Raw genomic sequence first — 13,820 nt, forward strand, 5'->3', positions numbered from 1 at the left:
AGGGAAGGAGGCAGCACGAAAGGCTGGTTAATGCAGCCCTGAGGACAGCTTCACGAACTCAGCCAGTAACTCCTGGGGCTCAGTTACACCCAGCGAAGGCAGGGGGTGTGTGTGTGCACGTGTGTACGTTTTTGGGGAGTGAACCTGCAAGGGATGGTGGGTGTCGTGAGCAACTCGGGAAAAAGTCAGCACCAGGAGAAAGGAAGAGATCAAGCACCTCACACCAGTTGCACAGCTATGAGAGAAGTTGTCATAACTCTTCAGCTGACTTTTATTTAAGTTCTGTGATCAGTCTTTTCCATCTGCAAGAGCTCTTGTGTCATTGCCACCAACATATGGAACAGAAATTATGACATTTCACCCCAGTAACAGGAAGAATGGCTTCGTCTTAAGGGTCTTTTCCGACTGAAATGGTTCTGTGATTCTATGATTCTATGTCTCACACCAGTAAGACACAGAAATATAGCACCAGTTCCTCCCATATACTGCTAGCCCACTGGATGCAGGATCACACTCCACCAGTTGCCTGTTCAACTTGGTCAGCAATCTACACCCAACAGTGTTACTGGATGGCTCCGTTCCCGGAGAGGGGCTCTTCTAAAATCAATTTGCACCATGGCAGGAGGAGAATGCCTCTCATTAGCATTGCTGCAGCAGGATTTCTGTGCCTGAGAGGTCACCCACAGACAGGGTAGCCTTATCACAGAGCAAAGCTAGCGTTGAGCTTGTGGCAACAGGTGCAGCAAAGTTTGGAAACGGCAAATATTGTGCAACTGTACGGAGAGGGAGGGAGGAATAAGAGCCCTGAATCAGAACCATTTCTAAATGCAGCTTTGTAAAACCAAAACATGGACCTGAACCTCACTATCTCTTTCTTCAGGGTTTTTCTTCAGGAGTTTCCCCCCTTTTCCTAGAGTACAAGGGAATGTGTTAGTGTGTGGAGACTCCCTTTAGCAATTTTTTTTAGACCAACCCAATTCTTACGGAGAAGAGAGGCAAAGAGAACCAAGACATTGCTAAGCTTAATATATGCGCTGGCATAAGTCAAACTACTGCTTTGAATTTAAGCTTTTCTTGCTTTTCCCCTTTCTAGGGAGGACTGAAATCCTTCTGTTTTGCTGAAAAGCACAGTAAACCCCTTCGTGGCAGTCTTCTGTGGGTAGCTCAAATTCAAAGCTGCACAAGGCAACGAGAATTTCTCTGTAACGCTGCAGCCTGCACCTCTGCCTTCCCCTTCCTCATCAAGGCATCATCCCTCCAGCCACAGGCAGCGCAGAAAACCACCTGCAACGTGTCCTGTGCCTCCTCAGGCCAGCCAGCATTTTGTCTGACTTGGTTCCTTCTGTATCTGAAGACCTGACCACATTCTATTTCTTATTTAAACTCTTAGATCTGTCTGAAACTGCACCAGGCGAAGGCTGCCCCAGTCAAATCCACTCTAATTGCCACTGCGCAGGCAGCATCCTGCTATCACAGGCATGCAAACAGGGAAGCGTGTAATGGACTTCTGCTTGCTTTTTCTCCATGGGCAGTGGTGCTGGGTTGATTCCAGGATGTCAGAGACACCTGGGTTTTCCAGCACCTCATCACCTTTCCAGAGTGACCAAAGGCAGATTCGGCAGACTCCAAAGCATGGTTCCCCTGCTGGGGTGAATGTGTTGACTGTGGCTTCTGTTCAGAGTAAATCCAATTTCCAGCTCTGTGGTAACCAGAAAGTACCCCAAGGTATGTTGAGAAGAAAAGAGAGAGAAATACATTATCTGAATCGAGACACATAGCGCTTGAGTCCATTGGTATAGGGAAATGACTGGCTGAATTCTCTGGAGACTGGCAGGGGAAATGTGAATCCAAATGACTCCAGGAAGGGGCCCCATCATTAAAGACCAAAAGGATGGTATTGGAAAAGCTGTGTTTAACGCTCTAAGGCTATGTCTGTGTAGTCCCCTGATCCTCTGGGAATGAGAGCGCTCCATGCACTAGCACGTGTGAAGCTGCTGTGCCTGTTGGAGGTACTGGCCACTTCAGCTTGGCCAAGAAATGCACCAGTGCCCTTTCATCCACACCGCACCCAGCCAAGCCCAGCCAGGCCACCAGCTGGTACAACACCTCTCAGTCTGGTGGGAAACCAGCTCCCAGCGGGAAACTACCTCCCCACATGGTGCAGCGATTTCCCACCACAGAAACGAAACCTTGTCCGCGTGACCAGCTACCGTGCCGTCTCCACAAAGTACGAAGTAGCAACATGCACTGGGGAAGCAGGGGAAGAGGGGTGGGAAGAGGCAGTTCTCCACGGGTGTGATGTATGCCATGCGAGGGCACCGGGGCATCCATGCATGTGCCGTCATCCTCACACAGTGCTATATTGCCTAACTAACAGAAGTATAAACTTCTCTTTTATATACAGATCTATTTATTAGCCTGCAGGGAATCCACGAGGTAGTGTGAACACAGATGTGCTTCTCTGTGGAGGAAGAGGGACAAGCAAGGTGAGTCTCGAGGCTGCTCTAGGTGATGGGGACACAGAAAGTGCATAGAACAACTATAGCCGTTTAGATTCAGATATACAAAAATAAAATGGTACTTCAGTCCATGTGGCATGGCAGGAGCTGGGCTGGTAGCATCCAACATGGTATTCACGCCTCCTCTCACGGGGAGGCTTTCCTCTTGATGGTAGTTTCACTTATTTGTACAAGTAGCGCTGAAATGCTGTTTGGTGTCTGGGCAGCAGGGTAATGGTGTGGTTCCCATGTCTCCCTCCCACATGCACTTTGCTCAAACATCCTCATGATTTCCAGAGTGATATTACGTGTGCAGTGTCTGTGGAATGCCAAATACCCAACCTGAGACAAAGGAAAGTAAATGCCCATTCGCCAAGAAGGCATATCCCCTTGTTCAGAACTGTCCCAGACGTCATCTCTTCTATGCCATACCTGGGTGAAACAGATGAAAGTTATCCTTGAAACCAAGCTCGTATACAGGATGTTCATTCCTTTTTTTCCTCTTCCTCTTCTTTGCTTTTATGTACATTTAAGTGTATATCTATAGTTATTTTTCTTTTAATACAAGTGAACACAAATGTGATGCAGAGATAAATTTCCTTCTCTAAAACACTTTGTGGTCACAGGAATGTACACGTTTGGATTTACACACCCACACACATTCCAATATCAAAAAATGTGTAGTCCCAAAACTAAGATGCTTTTAAAAAAGTTAAAAGGCCAGATTCCTCTATTGGCTTTTATCCTTCATTAAGAGCAAGAAGATTACCTGAAATCACGATTTATGCTTTATATTCTGCCTGAGTTCATTTTAAAATTCCAATCAACAGATGCAAGGAAGAGAGGGGGAAAAGCTAGTGGGGGGTCACGTTAGGCTTTGAAAAAGAAAATTAGAGAGAGTATTTCCCTTTCTAATTCTTTTTCCCCTTTGGGTTTCAGGTTATAAGACGATTATTTAAAGGATGCCTTCTCCAAATGTGTTGATTTCAAAATACGTGTCCCCATGCTGCCTGGATTTAAAAGTCAATCCAAGAGACTGGGAGTGGGAACAGGAGGGGACAAGGACAGAAACAAAACCCCTAAACCAAACCAAACTCTATTCTTGGGTTGGTTTTGAGCATCTTTCATTATAAGCATCTTATTTGGTTCAGCAATCTTGACTGTTCAGCCATTTACAACAGGGATTTCCTATCCCCATTGCCAAGGGGGAAACAAATTTGTCCAAAGGAGGGGGAAAAAATCCCAAACCCCACTACAGCCTTAGATTTGAGCACTGGCTGTGCTGTAAAACTTCGGACAAGCTGGAACAAGGGCTGTGAAGAATCCACAGCTGGCTGCTCTGGTGCAAACAGTGTAGAGATTGACACAAGGGAACCTACGGACATTTAATGAGGTTGGGCACGTCCCATCCGACACAGGGCAGCTGTCACCCACATACACATGCACACACGTAGCCAGCTTGATACAGGAGGGCCAGGATGAGAAAAGAAAGATGCAAGTACTGAATGAGACGTGGGCAAAGGCAGAGTGTTCCCTTGAGCATTAGCAAGCCAGGCAGATACTTAACCTAATCATGTCAATTACAATTGCACCAAAATTTTAAAATCAATAAATAAAATAAGCAATGGCAAAGGTGGGTATCTAAAAGGCCTTGGTTGTTGAGCAACAGGGTCAGGAGAAGTGAAAAACATTAGCTTCTTCATTTTGCTGTGTTGACACTTTAAACATACTGTTCCTTAGGACAGATGTAAGGAGCCCGGGAACCGGGAGGTGGGCAGCAGAAGGAGATGTCAGAATGATGAGGATAAAGATCTTGTGGGAGATCTGACAAGGGGGTATAGACATGAGGGATCTTCTCCAGATATCGATCTTCATGTGAGTAACAGCGGGTCAGGTAATCACTCGCATTCGATATCTCTGAGTGACACTTTCCAAAGTTCTGTAAGTAGAGACAAAAGTCAGCAGGTGAAAACTCTGGGATCGTCAGCCATAAAACATACAACTCTCCAGCTCCTTGCTGAGACACACACATACAACAAGTAGGATGGAAAATTAAGTAGTTCTGCTTACTGCTTCAGGAAAACAGAAAGCCAGGTGATCAGTCCTCACATTTCAAAATTTTTGTCTCACTTCCCAAAATATCCATATGGCCCACACATATGTATCGGTTTTGCATGGTTTGCCCCTTGTAAATGCCTTGGCCCTCTGGACAAAATAAGCAGTTGGCCAAGAAAGGACAGTTTATTTTCAGTCTTCCTAACTCTTCCACGCCTCAGTTTTGAAAAGCAGTGCTTGTACGCATCACGAATCTAACCCAGGCTCACGCTCTTCCATCGAAAGGGCACGTGTCCGGGCAGGGACTTCGGAGGCGACGTGAGTTATTGTGCCTGATGCTTACCTAGCAGGCAGGAACGCATGTGCTAAGCTCCACCTGTGTGAGCAGCTCCACTGAAAGCCTTGGGGCCAGCTTTGTAGGTCACATCAACTACAGAGAATACAAAGCACTTGCAAGATTGCGACTGCTCCGTGGTCCCACGACCCCTCCGACGGAGCGTACCCCTACCGATGCTTTGCAAACTCTGATTCTTCCTCTTTTAAGTGCCAAACGAAATGAAAACCCCTCCGAGCCCAAAGTGTTTTGGTTTCTACTGGGACAGTTTCGCAGAGGTGCAGCGAGCAGTGCTGAGGAAGCGCTGGGGGCTGGGGGCGGGGGACGGAGACCCCAGGCAGGGGCAGCTGCAGGGGCGCAGGGGGCGCAGATGGAGACCCTTGGGGGGGGCAGCTGATGGGAAGGGTTCCTCCCTGCTCACAGAGCCTTTCCTCCAGTGTGCAGCCCTGCAAGATGACCCAAGCAGGAGGGACATCTAGCGAGGACAGTGGGTTTGGTTTTTAAAATCAACCCACCTTCCTGGGCTCTCGCCCAGGGGCGTCTCAGAGAGCAAAGGCACTGGCAGTCACCTCTTCTGCCTGTGCTCACTGGGGCTGGTTGAAGCGAGTAACTTGCCCTTGAGTCCTTCCTTGCTCTCTTTCAAAATACCAGAAACAGTCGGTTTAGTGAAAAGGACAAGGATTTGACCCTCAGGAGAAAATGCCTGAAGGAACAGAAGAATCTGCTGATCTGCTGCCAGTTCCTGGATACATATTTCACCAGGACACTTAAAAAAGTCATATAGAAAACAAAGTGTCAACAATAATTTATTGATGGTTCAGACTGCTGGAAAGAGGCAACAAGCAAGTTGGAGGGCTGCACGGTTAAAGCAGTTTCAGGAACGGTCTCGCTAAGAGCAATGAAGACTGCTAGAGGATGGAAAGTTTGTCTGCAAACCAGGCAAACAGCAGCAATGCTAAGGTCAATCTGATTTTCATTTCCCTTTCCTTGGCAAAACTGTATGTCCCACTGCTTAAGCTTTTAAAAGTCAGTGATCTTGACCTGGCCAGATAGCAAAGAATAACAGGCTCCAGGCCCCTTCTATTTAGAATTGCTCTGTTGGTATCTGACATTCGAGTGGGACGTCCCCACAGCTACCTCGTGAGGTTTCTGTCCACTTCTGGCTTTTAATTGCAAGGTGAAAAGGTGGAGAGGTGCTGTGCAGCATTATAGCTGTGTAACTGGAGGAACTCAAGCCACAGAACATGAGGAAGCCTCGCTAACCTTACCTTAACCCCTGCCATCTCTTCCTAGCTGCTTTAGGCAGCCCTGACACAGCTCTCCCATTCCCAGGTGGGATCTATATTTACGCGGAAAGTTTATGCCTCTACACAACTCACGGCTCAGGTTTACACTGTACCATACACAACCCTGTGGCTGGAAAAGCAGGCAAGCTGTGGCAACGCATACGTCAAGCCTGGAGACAGTTATCTTCATACAAATTGTATAGCATAAACAAGGATCCATACCATAAGGGAGGCAGGGAACAAGGAACGGCTGTTTGCTATTCTTCAGATTGCACCAGCTGATAAAAAGGGATAAAGAAGGGCTGACAGCTAGGGAGAGTGTTGGTTGGTACAGACTGTGCAAAAGTCCTCTCCTGGAATAAGCTACTCTCAAGAAATCTTAACCACAACAGAACTGCTTTCAGACCTGCAAGGGCGTGGGGTGGGGGTGGGGTAAGCATTAGCTCTGTGCCTGCTTTATGGGGGTAAGTCATTAGCTGATAGCTCAACTTTCTGGGTAAAGCTAACCTGCAAGAGAAGTTGTTCCAATGATGGAAACTTGGTAAGACGTGGCAGGCAAAATGTCTCTTAGCAAGGGTAGCAATCTGTTCCCAATTAAATGGTAGGGTCGGTTTATATGCTTTTTGAGCATGCAACAGAAAAGCACGGGACTTCACACTAATAGGTGCACTCGAAAGGTCTAATAGACAGAAAGGCCTAATAGGAAAGAGCTTCTCAGTTAACGTAAATAGACATCTTGTGTATAAATTGAGCTGGGTGTTGGCATTTAACGCTGAAAGAAGCAGAAAGGGCCATGAGATGCTATTTTATGGGCTGCATATTGACAATACACTGGGTGAGCAAAGCATATTTCTTTCTGTTTACCTATCGGTTAATGTGGGCATGAAACAAGCACCTGTGAAGTTGGGCTAAAGAAAATGAGCGCAATTTTGTCAGTGCTTCTGTTTGGCCAGGTGAGCACGAAAAAGTTTTCTTCCTTCTGGTCAGTGTTCTGTGCTCGCTCCCCGCAGGTGGGAGTGGGGCCAGAGCAGGGCAGCTGGCGAATGGCAGCAGAGGGGTCGGGGAAGAGGCTTCCCTGACTCCTTTTACCTTTCTTCAGCGTGTGAAGCCAGGAGTCACATTGCTCCAGCTTTGTTCCCTGATCTCATTTCCACGTAGCAAAAGGGAAGAGAGCCAAATCAGCCTGGTGTTTTTTAACATATTTAGCAGCCACTGCCCTTTGACTTCCTTCCCCAGTCCCACTGTGACTTTTCCCAAATCTAATTTATCTTTAACAAAGTTTGAAATTAAATTAGGGCTAATGAACTAATTAAATTGAACTGGCACACAATTCTGCCACTTTCTCCCACTTGCCTTTGTTTCCAGCATGACTCCATATGATTCTTCATTATCTGGGTTACATCCTCCCCTCTCGGTTTTATTTTCAAGAGCTTGATTAAAGGGGATGTCAGCAATCTATCTGTTTCAGACAGCCTGGCAGATTACCTTTAAACAGTCTTTACCTGATTGAATTAGAGAGCTTTCATTTCTGCTATGACTTACTCACAACCCTTTTCCACCCCCTATATACCTGTCTCCAGCTTTTCTTCTATTTGCAGATCATCTCTTTGGTCAAACTAGGTGTGCTGCAGACAGACTTCCCTCCGATCTGACCGTATCCTGTACTTTTAATCATCCCAAAATAATGAGTTCTTGCTGGTCTAAAGCGAAAGACTCCTTCTCAGGGTCCTGAGGATTTCTCTGCTATAGTCTCTGGAAAATCTGAAGACATGTGAGAGCTGGATGGATACTGCTACAGAGGACTGTGGTTTCTGCTACTGCTCAAAAGCCAATTAATAACCTCTCATGCAATTTAAACTAGACTTTGTTTGTGAGCCGTGCTGAAGGCTAGGAGTAGGCTGGTTTTCTCTGCTTGGCCAGACTCAAGGCAAACAGTGCACGTTCGTGTCCCTATTGGCTGTGTTGGCCTGTGCCTTGGCTGGGAAAAGTCCCTGCTGCTCAAAAACGATTCAGACTTTGGGCTGTCACTGTCCTAACCATCTCCATCAGCTGATTTTGAGTTTTGGAATGCAGAACAGGCTGATGAACAGAAAGAAGCAGTTTTGTTGAGTGACAGCAGCAGAAGACTGTTGTCATGCTGTGGACCGCTCGGTCGAGAGGATGTAGGTGGTGTTAGAAAATATAATGGGAACCAGAAATAAGCAGCATGTCATCATGGTGTTGGGAGCCTCACATCCTCTCCTCCCTGTTTCTAAACTCCCTACTCAGTGTTTTTGAGCTGCTTTTCATGTTCCAAGTTATGGCCATAACTTTAGGTATCTCTTGGCACGCTCCTGCTCTGCTTGACACTTTATTGGTGAGGGACTTCCTTGAATAATCACTGTCCAAGTAACGAACAAACATTAACATATCGGGGATGAGCAGGAACCAGTGGCCCTGAGCTTGCTTTAGCACTGGTGGACTTTTGTGGGGACAAAACTGAGGGCAAGTGGGACGGAGGGGCTTACCCCTGGGTTCAGGAAAGGAAAAGACTGAGCATGAGGAAGGCTGAAATTCCCCAAGTACAGGGCAGGGACCTGTGACAAGGGATGCACTCGCAGACACATGCAAGTATTACTTCTGCAGAAAATTTGTTTATAAAGTTGCATTCCATCTTTCAGCATGCTTTGAACTATTTCTCTTGCTGTCTATAGTACGTACCTGTTCTGCGTTCCTACAGCATCTTAGACCATCAATAATCTTAAACATTTCCCTCCTTGCTGCTTCTCTCCTGAGTCCTCCTCTCCACCCTTTTGGAGTCAGGGCAGGACTGTTATCCTCGTTTTCAAATGGGAGACTAATAAGAAGCCACCTTAGTTCTTTGTTTTATTCCTCCTGAAAATTGGAAATGGGGATACTGACCCCGGCATGTGGGGTGGTATTCAGGCAACCCTGGTGTCGATAGGAAGGAAATGTGGCAAATGGGAACGGAGTCAAGGCTGATTTTGGTTCCCCAATATCCCCAGCTCAGTCTGCACCAAATCTGTAACTGATGCAGATTTAATAATTTTATAGTGACATTCAGAAAGCGGAGCTGGCAATCTGAACCATGGTCACTAATTTGCTGGGATCTTGGTGCAAGTCTCATGATTTTGAGCTTTTCTTTCTGTAACCGGGACAAGAAATTCCCAAACAAACCTGAGAGCAGATGTGGGGAGGTAAAGGGGGAGGAAATAATTAAAAAAGTATTAAAAAAAAAAAAAAAATCACCCTGATCTGTGGTGTGTCTTAGCAGGGAGATTTTATGGCGGTGAGATTACACCTTCAAAGCACCATATGACTGGCTTTATTTTTACTTCAGAGAAACTGGGAGGATTTCCAAATTTGGATTTGGAGGATTACTGTCCTCTTGCTGACAATAAAATCCCCCATCCCAGGGAGGACAAGGCGAGACCTTCCAAGATGGATCAGGCAGCACTTGCCTTGTTGTAACAGAGGGAGCGGTTCCTCCAGCACAGCCCGAGAAGCTGTTGGGAGCTGGAGGCGAACGCGTACGGGAGGGTGGCTGCCTCAGCCACATCCTCTCCTGGACTGGCATTTTGGTCCTCTCTCTGTGTGCAAGGGGCTGGCAGGTGCCTGGGGGCTGACCGGCACCTCTCTCCAGCAACAGGCAGACCCCACAACCGAATGGAGAAAAGAAACCCCAAACCAATCCAAAACTTACTGTCCACTCTCGCTCGTTACGTCTACGAAGACCTTGATCCTCATTCTGGGAGCAGGGGTGGGTGAGACACCGCAAGAGAGAGAGGTTACCGCTCTGGTCCAGGCCAGGGCTGCTGCAGACACTTACCTAGGAGGCTTTTGCTACAGCAGGGGAGCTACAGGGCTGCTTCCAACACAGGAAAACCAGGGACCACAGGGACAAAGGCAAACTGAACTAGCCCGCTGCACGCCTTCCACCCGGGGGTTTGTGCTCCACCTTCACCCACCATTAGCTGGATGTTCCTAGCCTGCAAGGAGGCACCAATCAACGGCCCTGTCCAGTGGGACTTCTTAAAAACGCTGGGTCTCTCCTGCTTATCCTCCTGCACAGAGCTGTCCCCCTCCTTCCTAAGGACCCAGTTCCCTTGCCTCTTATCTTCTTCTCCAAGCCACCCATCCCCATCCCAAGCTACTGCTGCTGTGTGTGCCTCCTGATCTACCCTGCGCGACCTGGGAGGGATTCAGTGAGCTGTAAAGCGCCTCATCTCTCCCTTTCCTTTCTTCCTTGTCTCCCCATCCTTCTCTGCACCTCTTCATGGAGCATCCCTGTGGGGCTGTAGCCCCGTTAAACCCACAGCTGCTTCCTCCCATTTCAAAGGCAGCAAGTTAAAGGGGAAGGAGCAAGTCACCACAACTCGGGGGATACCTGGGACCCAGGGAGAGTCACAGCCAAGGACGGGGCTGCCAGTGGCAGTTTCTTGGCTAACAGCTTTGGCATCACCCAGCAAAGGTCCCAGGGGGTGGGAAAGTTGCCTGCCTTTCAGACAGAAACCTGGTGGCTTTAATACCTGAGAAAAGGGTGTGATTACAGGGTAAGGGAATGTAAGAAGAGCCGAAGACACCTTTTTCCACTGCAGACACCATTGCATTTCAAAGGGTCACTGGTATCTAGAGATGGTCCAGAACAACCACTTGTAGGTTTAAATGCAAGCTGAGTCCTGAGCGGTCCCTGCCACAGGACCTGAGCTTGAAGGAGCTTGGTGACGGTTAAAGTGGTCAGAAAAACATGAGAACAGGGAAACGGTCAGGTCTGGTCTCTAGTTTTGAGAAGGAGAGCACCAAAGAAAATAATTTCTCTCCCTCTCTCTCAAACATCCAAACATACTGTCTGCATCAACCTCACGCAAAGCGAGCTCTTTTCACATACGTGGTCCCTCTCTGACTGTCTCTTATTCACTGACTCTTTCAGATGCAGGAACCTTTACATGTTCCCATATTCTCTCACATACTCTCCCACTTTGTTCTTTCACACATGCACATATGCTCCATCTTATCTATAGTTGCTTCCATGCACACAAACTCCTCTTTTTTATTTTTTCTTTTTTCTTTCAGACAGCCGCCTTCTCTTTCCCTCCCCTTCTTGTACCGACTAGCTTGGAAAGGGCCTCTTAGCGTGGCCATGAGGCTTTTGGCTTCAGCCCCTGCACTTCCTAGTATTGCTGCTCTGCTTCATGCTGCCGAGCCTTACAAAAATGCCCCAAACCGAGTCCCACACCAAGAGCTGGACCCTTCAAACCCACCTCATTTCTCCCTGTGTCTCCAGTCACACTGACTGCAGAGGGGGCAGACCCCTGTCCTGAAACAAAGCCATTAACCCTTTCCCCCCCACATGCCTCACTTCGCTGTAGAAAGCAAAGGAAAACACTGCAAAGAGCATGCACAGAAGGCAAGACAAGGCAAAGGCATCCCTGTCGGCACCCCCAGAAATAAGGGTAGCAAAGAGAGCAGCCACGGTGGGCAGCGTGCAGGAGGTGGAGGGAGTGGACAGGAGGGCGGATGGGATGCACAGGGGTCACTCCACAGGGGGGGAGGAGATGCGGGGGGAGCACTGACTTCGGAGGGGTGCAGTGAGGAAGGCAGAGTGCGATCGTGTACCTTGAGGCCAGAATCTGAGGGGAAAGGGCCTAGAGTGACATGCGCTAGCGTAAGTTGGGCTGGATGGTTGCATACTCGACTAGGTCTCCGCCAGCATGGATGGAGGTCCGAGGGCTGGGTGACGAGGCCAGAGCTGAAGTGTCCAGCTCTGCATAGTGGACATCACAGTCCTTGTTGCCAGAGTTCTGGAGAGAAGAGAGCAGCAAGGCGATGGGGACACAGGAGGAAGGAGTTGGGGTTGAAGTGGGGAGGCAGGGGAGTGAGAACACAGGAACCGTGCAGAAGGTGAGGCGTGAGTGAATGAGACGGGAGAGGGAGTGTGTGAAGGGTGGAGGGAGAGAGAAGAAAGGGAGGGGGGGAGGAAGAAAAAACAGTTAAAAAGAGGGAGGTAGGGAGGTAATGAACAATCAGTCAGGTAAAATCTCAAATCAAAACAAAGGTCCCAATGGCACTGCTCCCCAAATCCACCCTTGAGCTGAGCGACTCAGCCCAGGCGGGCAGCACTCCCAGCAGCTGCCCCAGCTGCCCCTTTTACTGGGGCTGCTCCCAGCAGCATCCCGCTGCACTGATCTCCCCATCAACCCCTCGGGGATCAGCATTTTCCTTAGCCGGGGGTTGTTCGGTGAATTCAAACCTTATCGGATACCTGAGCTGGAATTCGGGGTTCATTGCAGCACACTGGAGGCAAATGCAGGGTTGGGGGCGTGAGTGAAAATCATGGGGAAGGCTTGAATTTTGGGTGTTGGGAAGGAGAAATCTGGAGGGAGAGGTTTCAAAGCCATAGCTCCAAGGGCAGGTTTGCAGCAGACGCATTACCGTAGGGAAACGACACTGCTTAGCCAATGCTGCTGTTTTGCCGTAGCGCGGGGGCTGTTAGAGTTCTTAAGTGCTACGTTTTAACACGAGGCTTGACTGCACCAGTATGCTACTCCAGATTAACTGTGCAGCATGATTTTCTCATTGTAATAATGTCTAATAGAGGCTAAAAGCATCCTCCTTTGGCATGAAAGTATTTATGGGTATTCCCTTACTAAGCAGGCTTATCAGCAAGAACTGCACGAATGGAATATTATCCAATTTGCCGGATCGTTCCTATCCAGGCATCTTTCACGTTTTGCACATAGTAATGGTCAGAGATCCCTGGAAGGCAGGATGGCCTGGAAACCTCACTGCTCAGTGGGGAAAACGAGTCACCAGGAGGAGCCCTGGTGTCGGTAGCCAAGGTGTGAGGGGGTCCTCTGGCTACCTGCCCTGTGCAGTTTCATTAATACTCACTTTTGGGTCTGGTTTCTGCGCCAGCATCAGCCAAGCATCTGCTAAAGCCTCTCTGAGAGGAGAGAGTTGTCTCTTCCAAATGAAAGAGCTTTCCAATTTCCCTATCCCCTTTCCAAAATGGCTGCACCACATGGCAATTATGCAAAAGGTGTTTAATTTGAAAATGTTTTTCTTCTCTTTGTTTGGAAGAAGTGTCCTCAGCCACGTACCAGCTGTGGCAGAGCCGTTTTCAGAAGTTTATAGCCCTGTAATGAGCTGGTTTAGTGCCCGTTGCTGGAAGGGGTTATTCAGTGAGTGATTCCCTCGGTGCTGTGCCCTGGCGGGGGTCGGCTCCCCGGTGGTGCCTCTCGGCCACAGGGATGAGGGGGAAGGGGAACAGGGGCTCCCCGCGGTGCTCAGCGGAGCTGGAGGAGGCTTGGGGTGCCCTCTGTCCTGCCCAGGGGGAGGTGACCAGGTGGCAGTGGCAAGCTGTTGGGTGAAAGCTCTGTGTCCCGCGGCCTCTCTGCTTCGTGTCTGGACCCAGGCTAAGCGTCTATGGACACTGAAGAAAATTAGTAATGCCAACTCCATCTCCGTTAGTCTCAAACCTAAACCTATGCTGCACAGAACTCTCCCCTTGAACCTTACATCTCGGTACTCCCTCTAGTCCCAGAGAAAGACAAAGTCTTTACCGCCTCATTTCTATCCTACTTTGCCTCACTCCTCTCCCAAATCGTGCTTCCTTCGCCCTGGAGGTGTTTTATCCACGGGATTCCC

At 48.6% G+C, this 13,820-nt stretch overlaps 1 protein-coding gene across 2 annotated transcripts in view; it reads right to left on the reverse strand.

Moving 5' to 3' along the window:
- Positions 1-206: 206 nt before the first annotated feature.
- The window catches only part of NECTIN1 (nectin cell adhesion molecule 1), a 106,805-nt gene continuing 93,191 nt past the window's right edge, over positions 207-13,820 (reverse strand). The window contains exons 9-10 of one of the 2 annotated variants that reach the window (XM_040615955.1): positions 11,790-11,974; positions 4,330-4,437 (exon numbers count right to left, since the gene is read on the reverse strand). In XM_040615955.1, coding sequence (XP_040471889.1) covers positions 11,834-11,974 — 141 coding nt within the window. In that variant the 3' untranslated portion in view covers positions 4,330-4,437; positions 11,790-11,833. Of the gene's footprint in view, positions 4,438-11,789; positions 11,975-13,820 lie in introns of both variants that reach the window. The other variant, XM_040615953.1, reaches the window with a different exon arrangement.

Source organism: Falco naumanni, chromosome 16 (genome assembly GCF_017639655.2).
Source record: "Falco naumanni isolate bFalNau1 chromosome 16, bFalNau1.pat, whole genome shotgun sequence".
Classification (NCBI taxonomy): Eukaryota; Metazoa; Chordata; class Aves; order Falconiformes; family Falconidae; genus Falco; species Falco naumanni.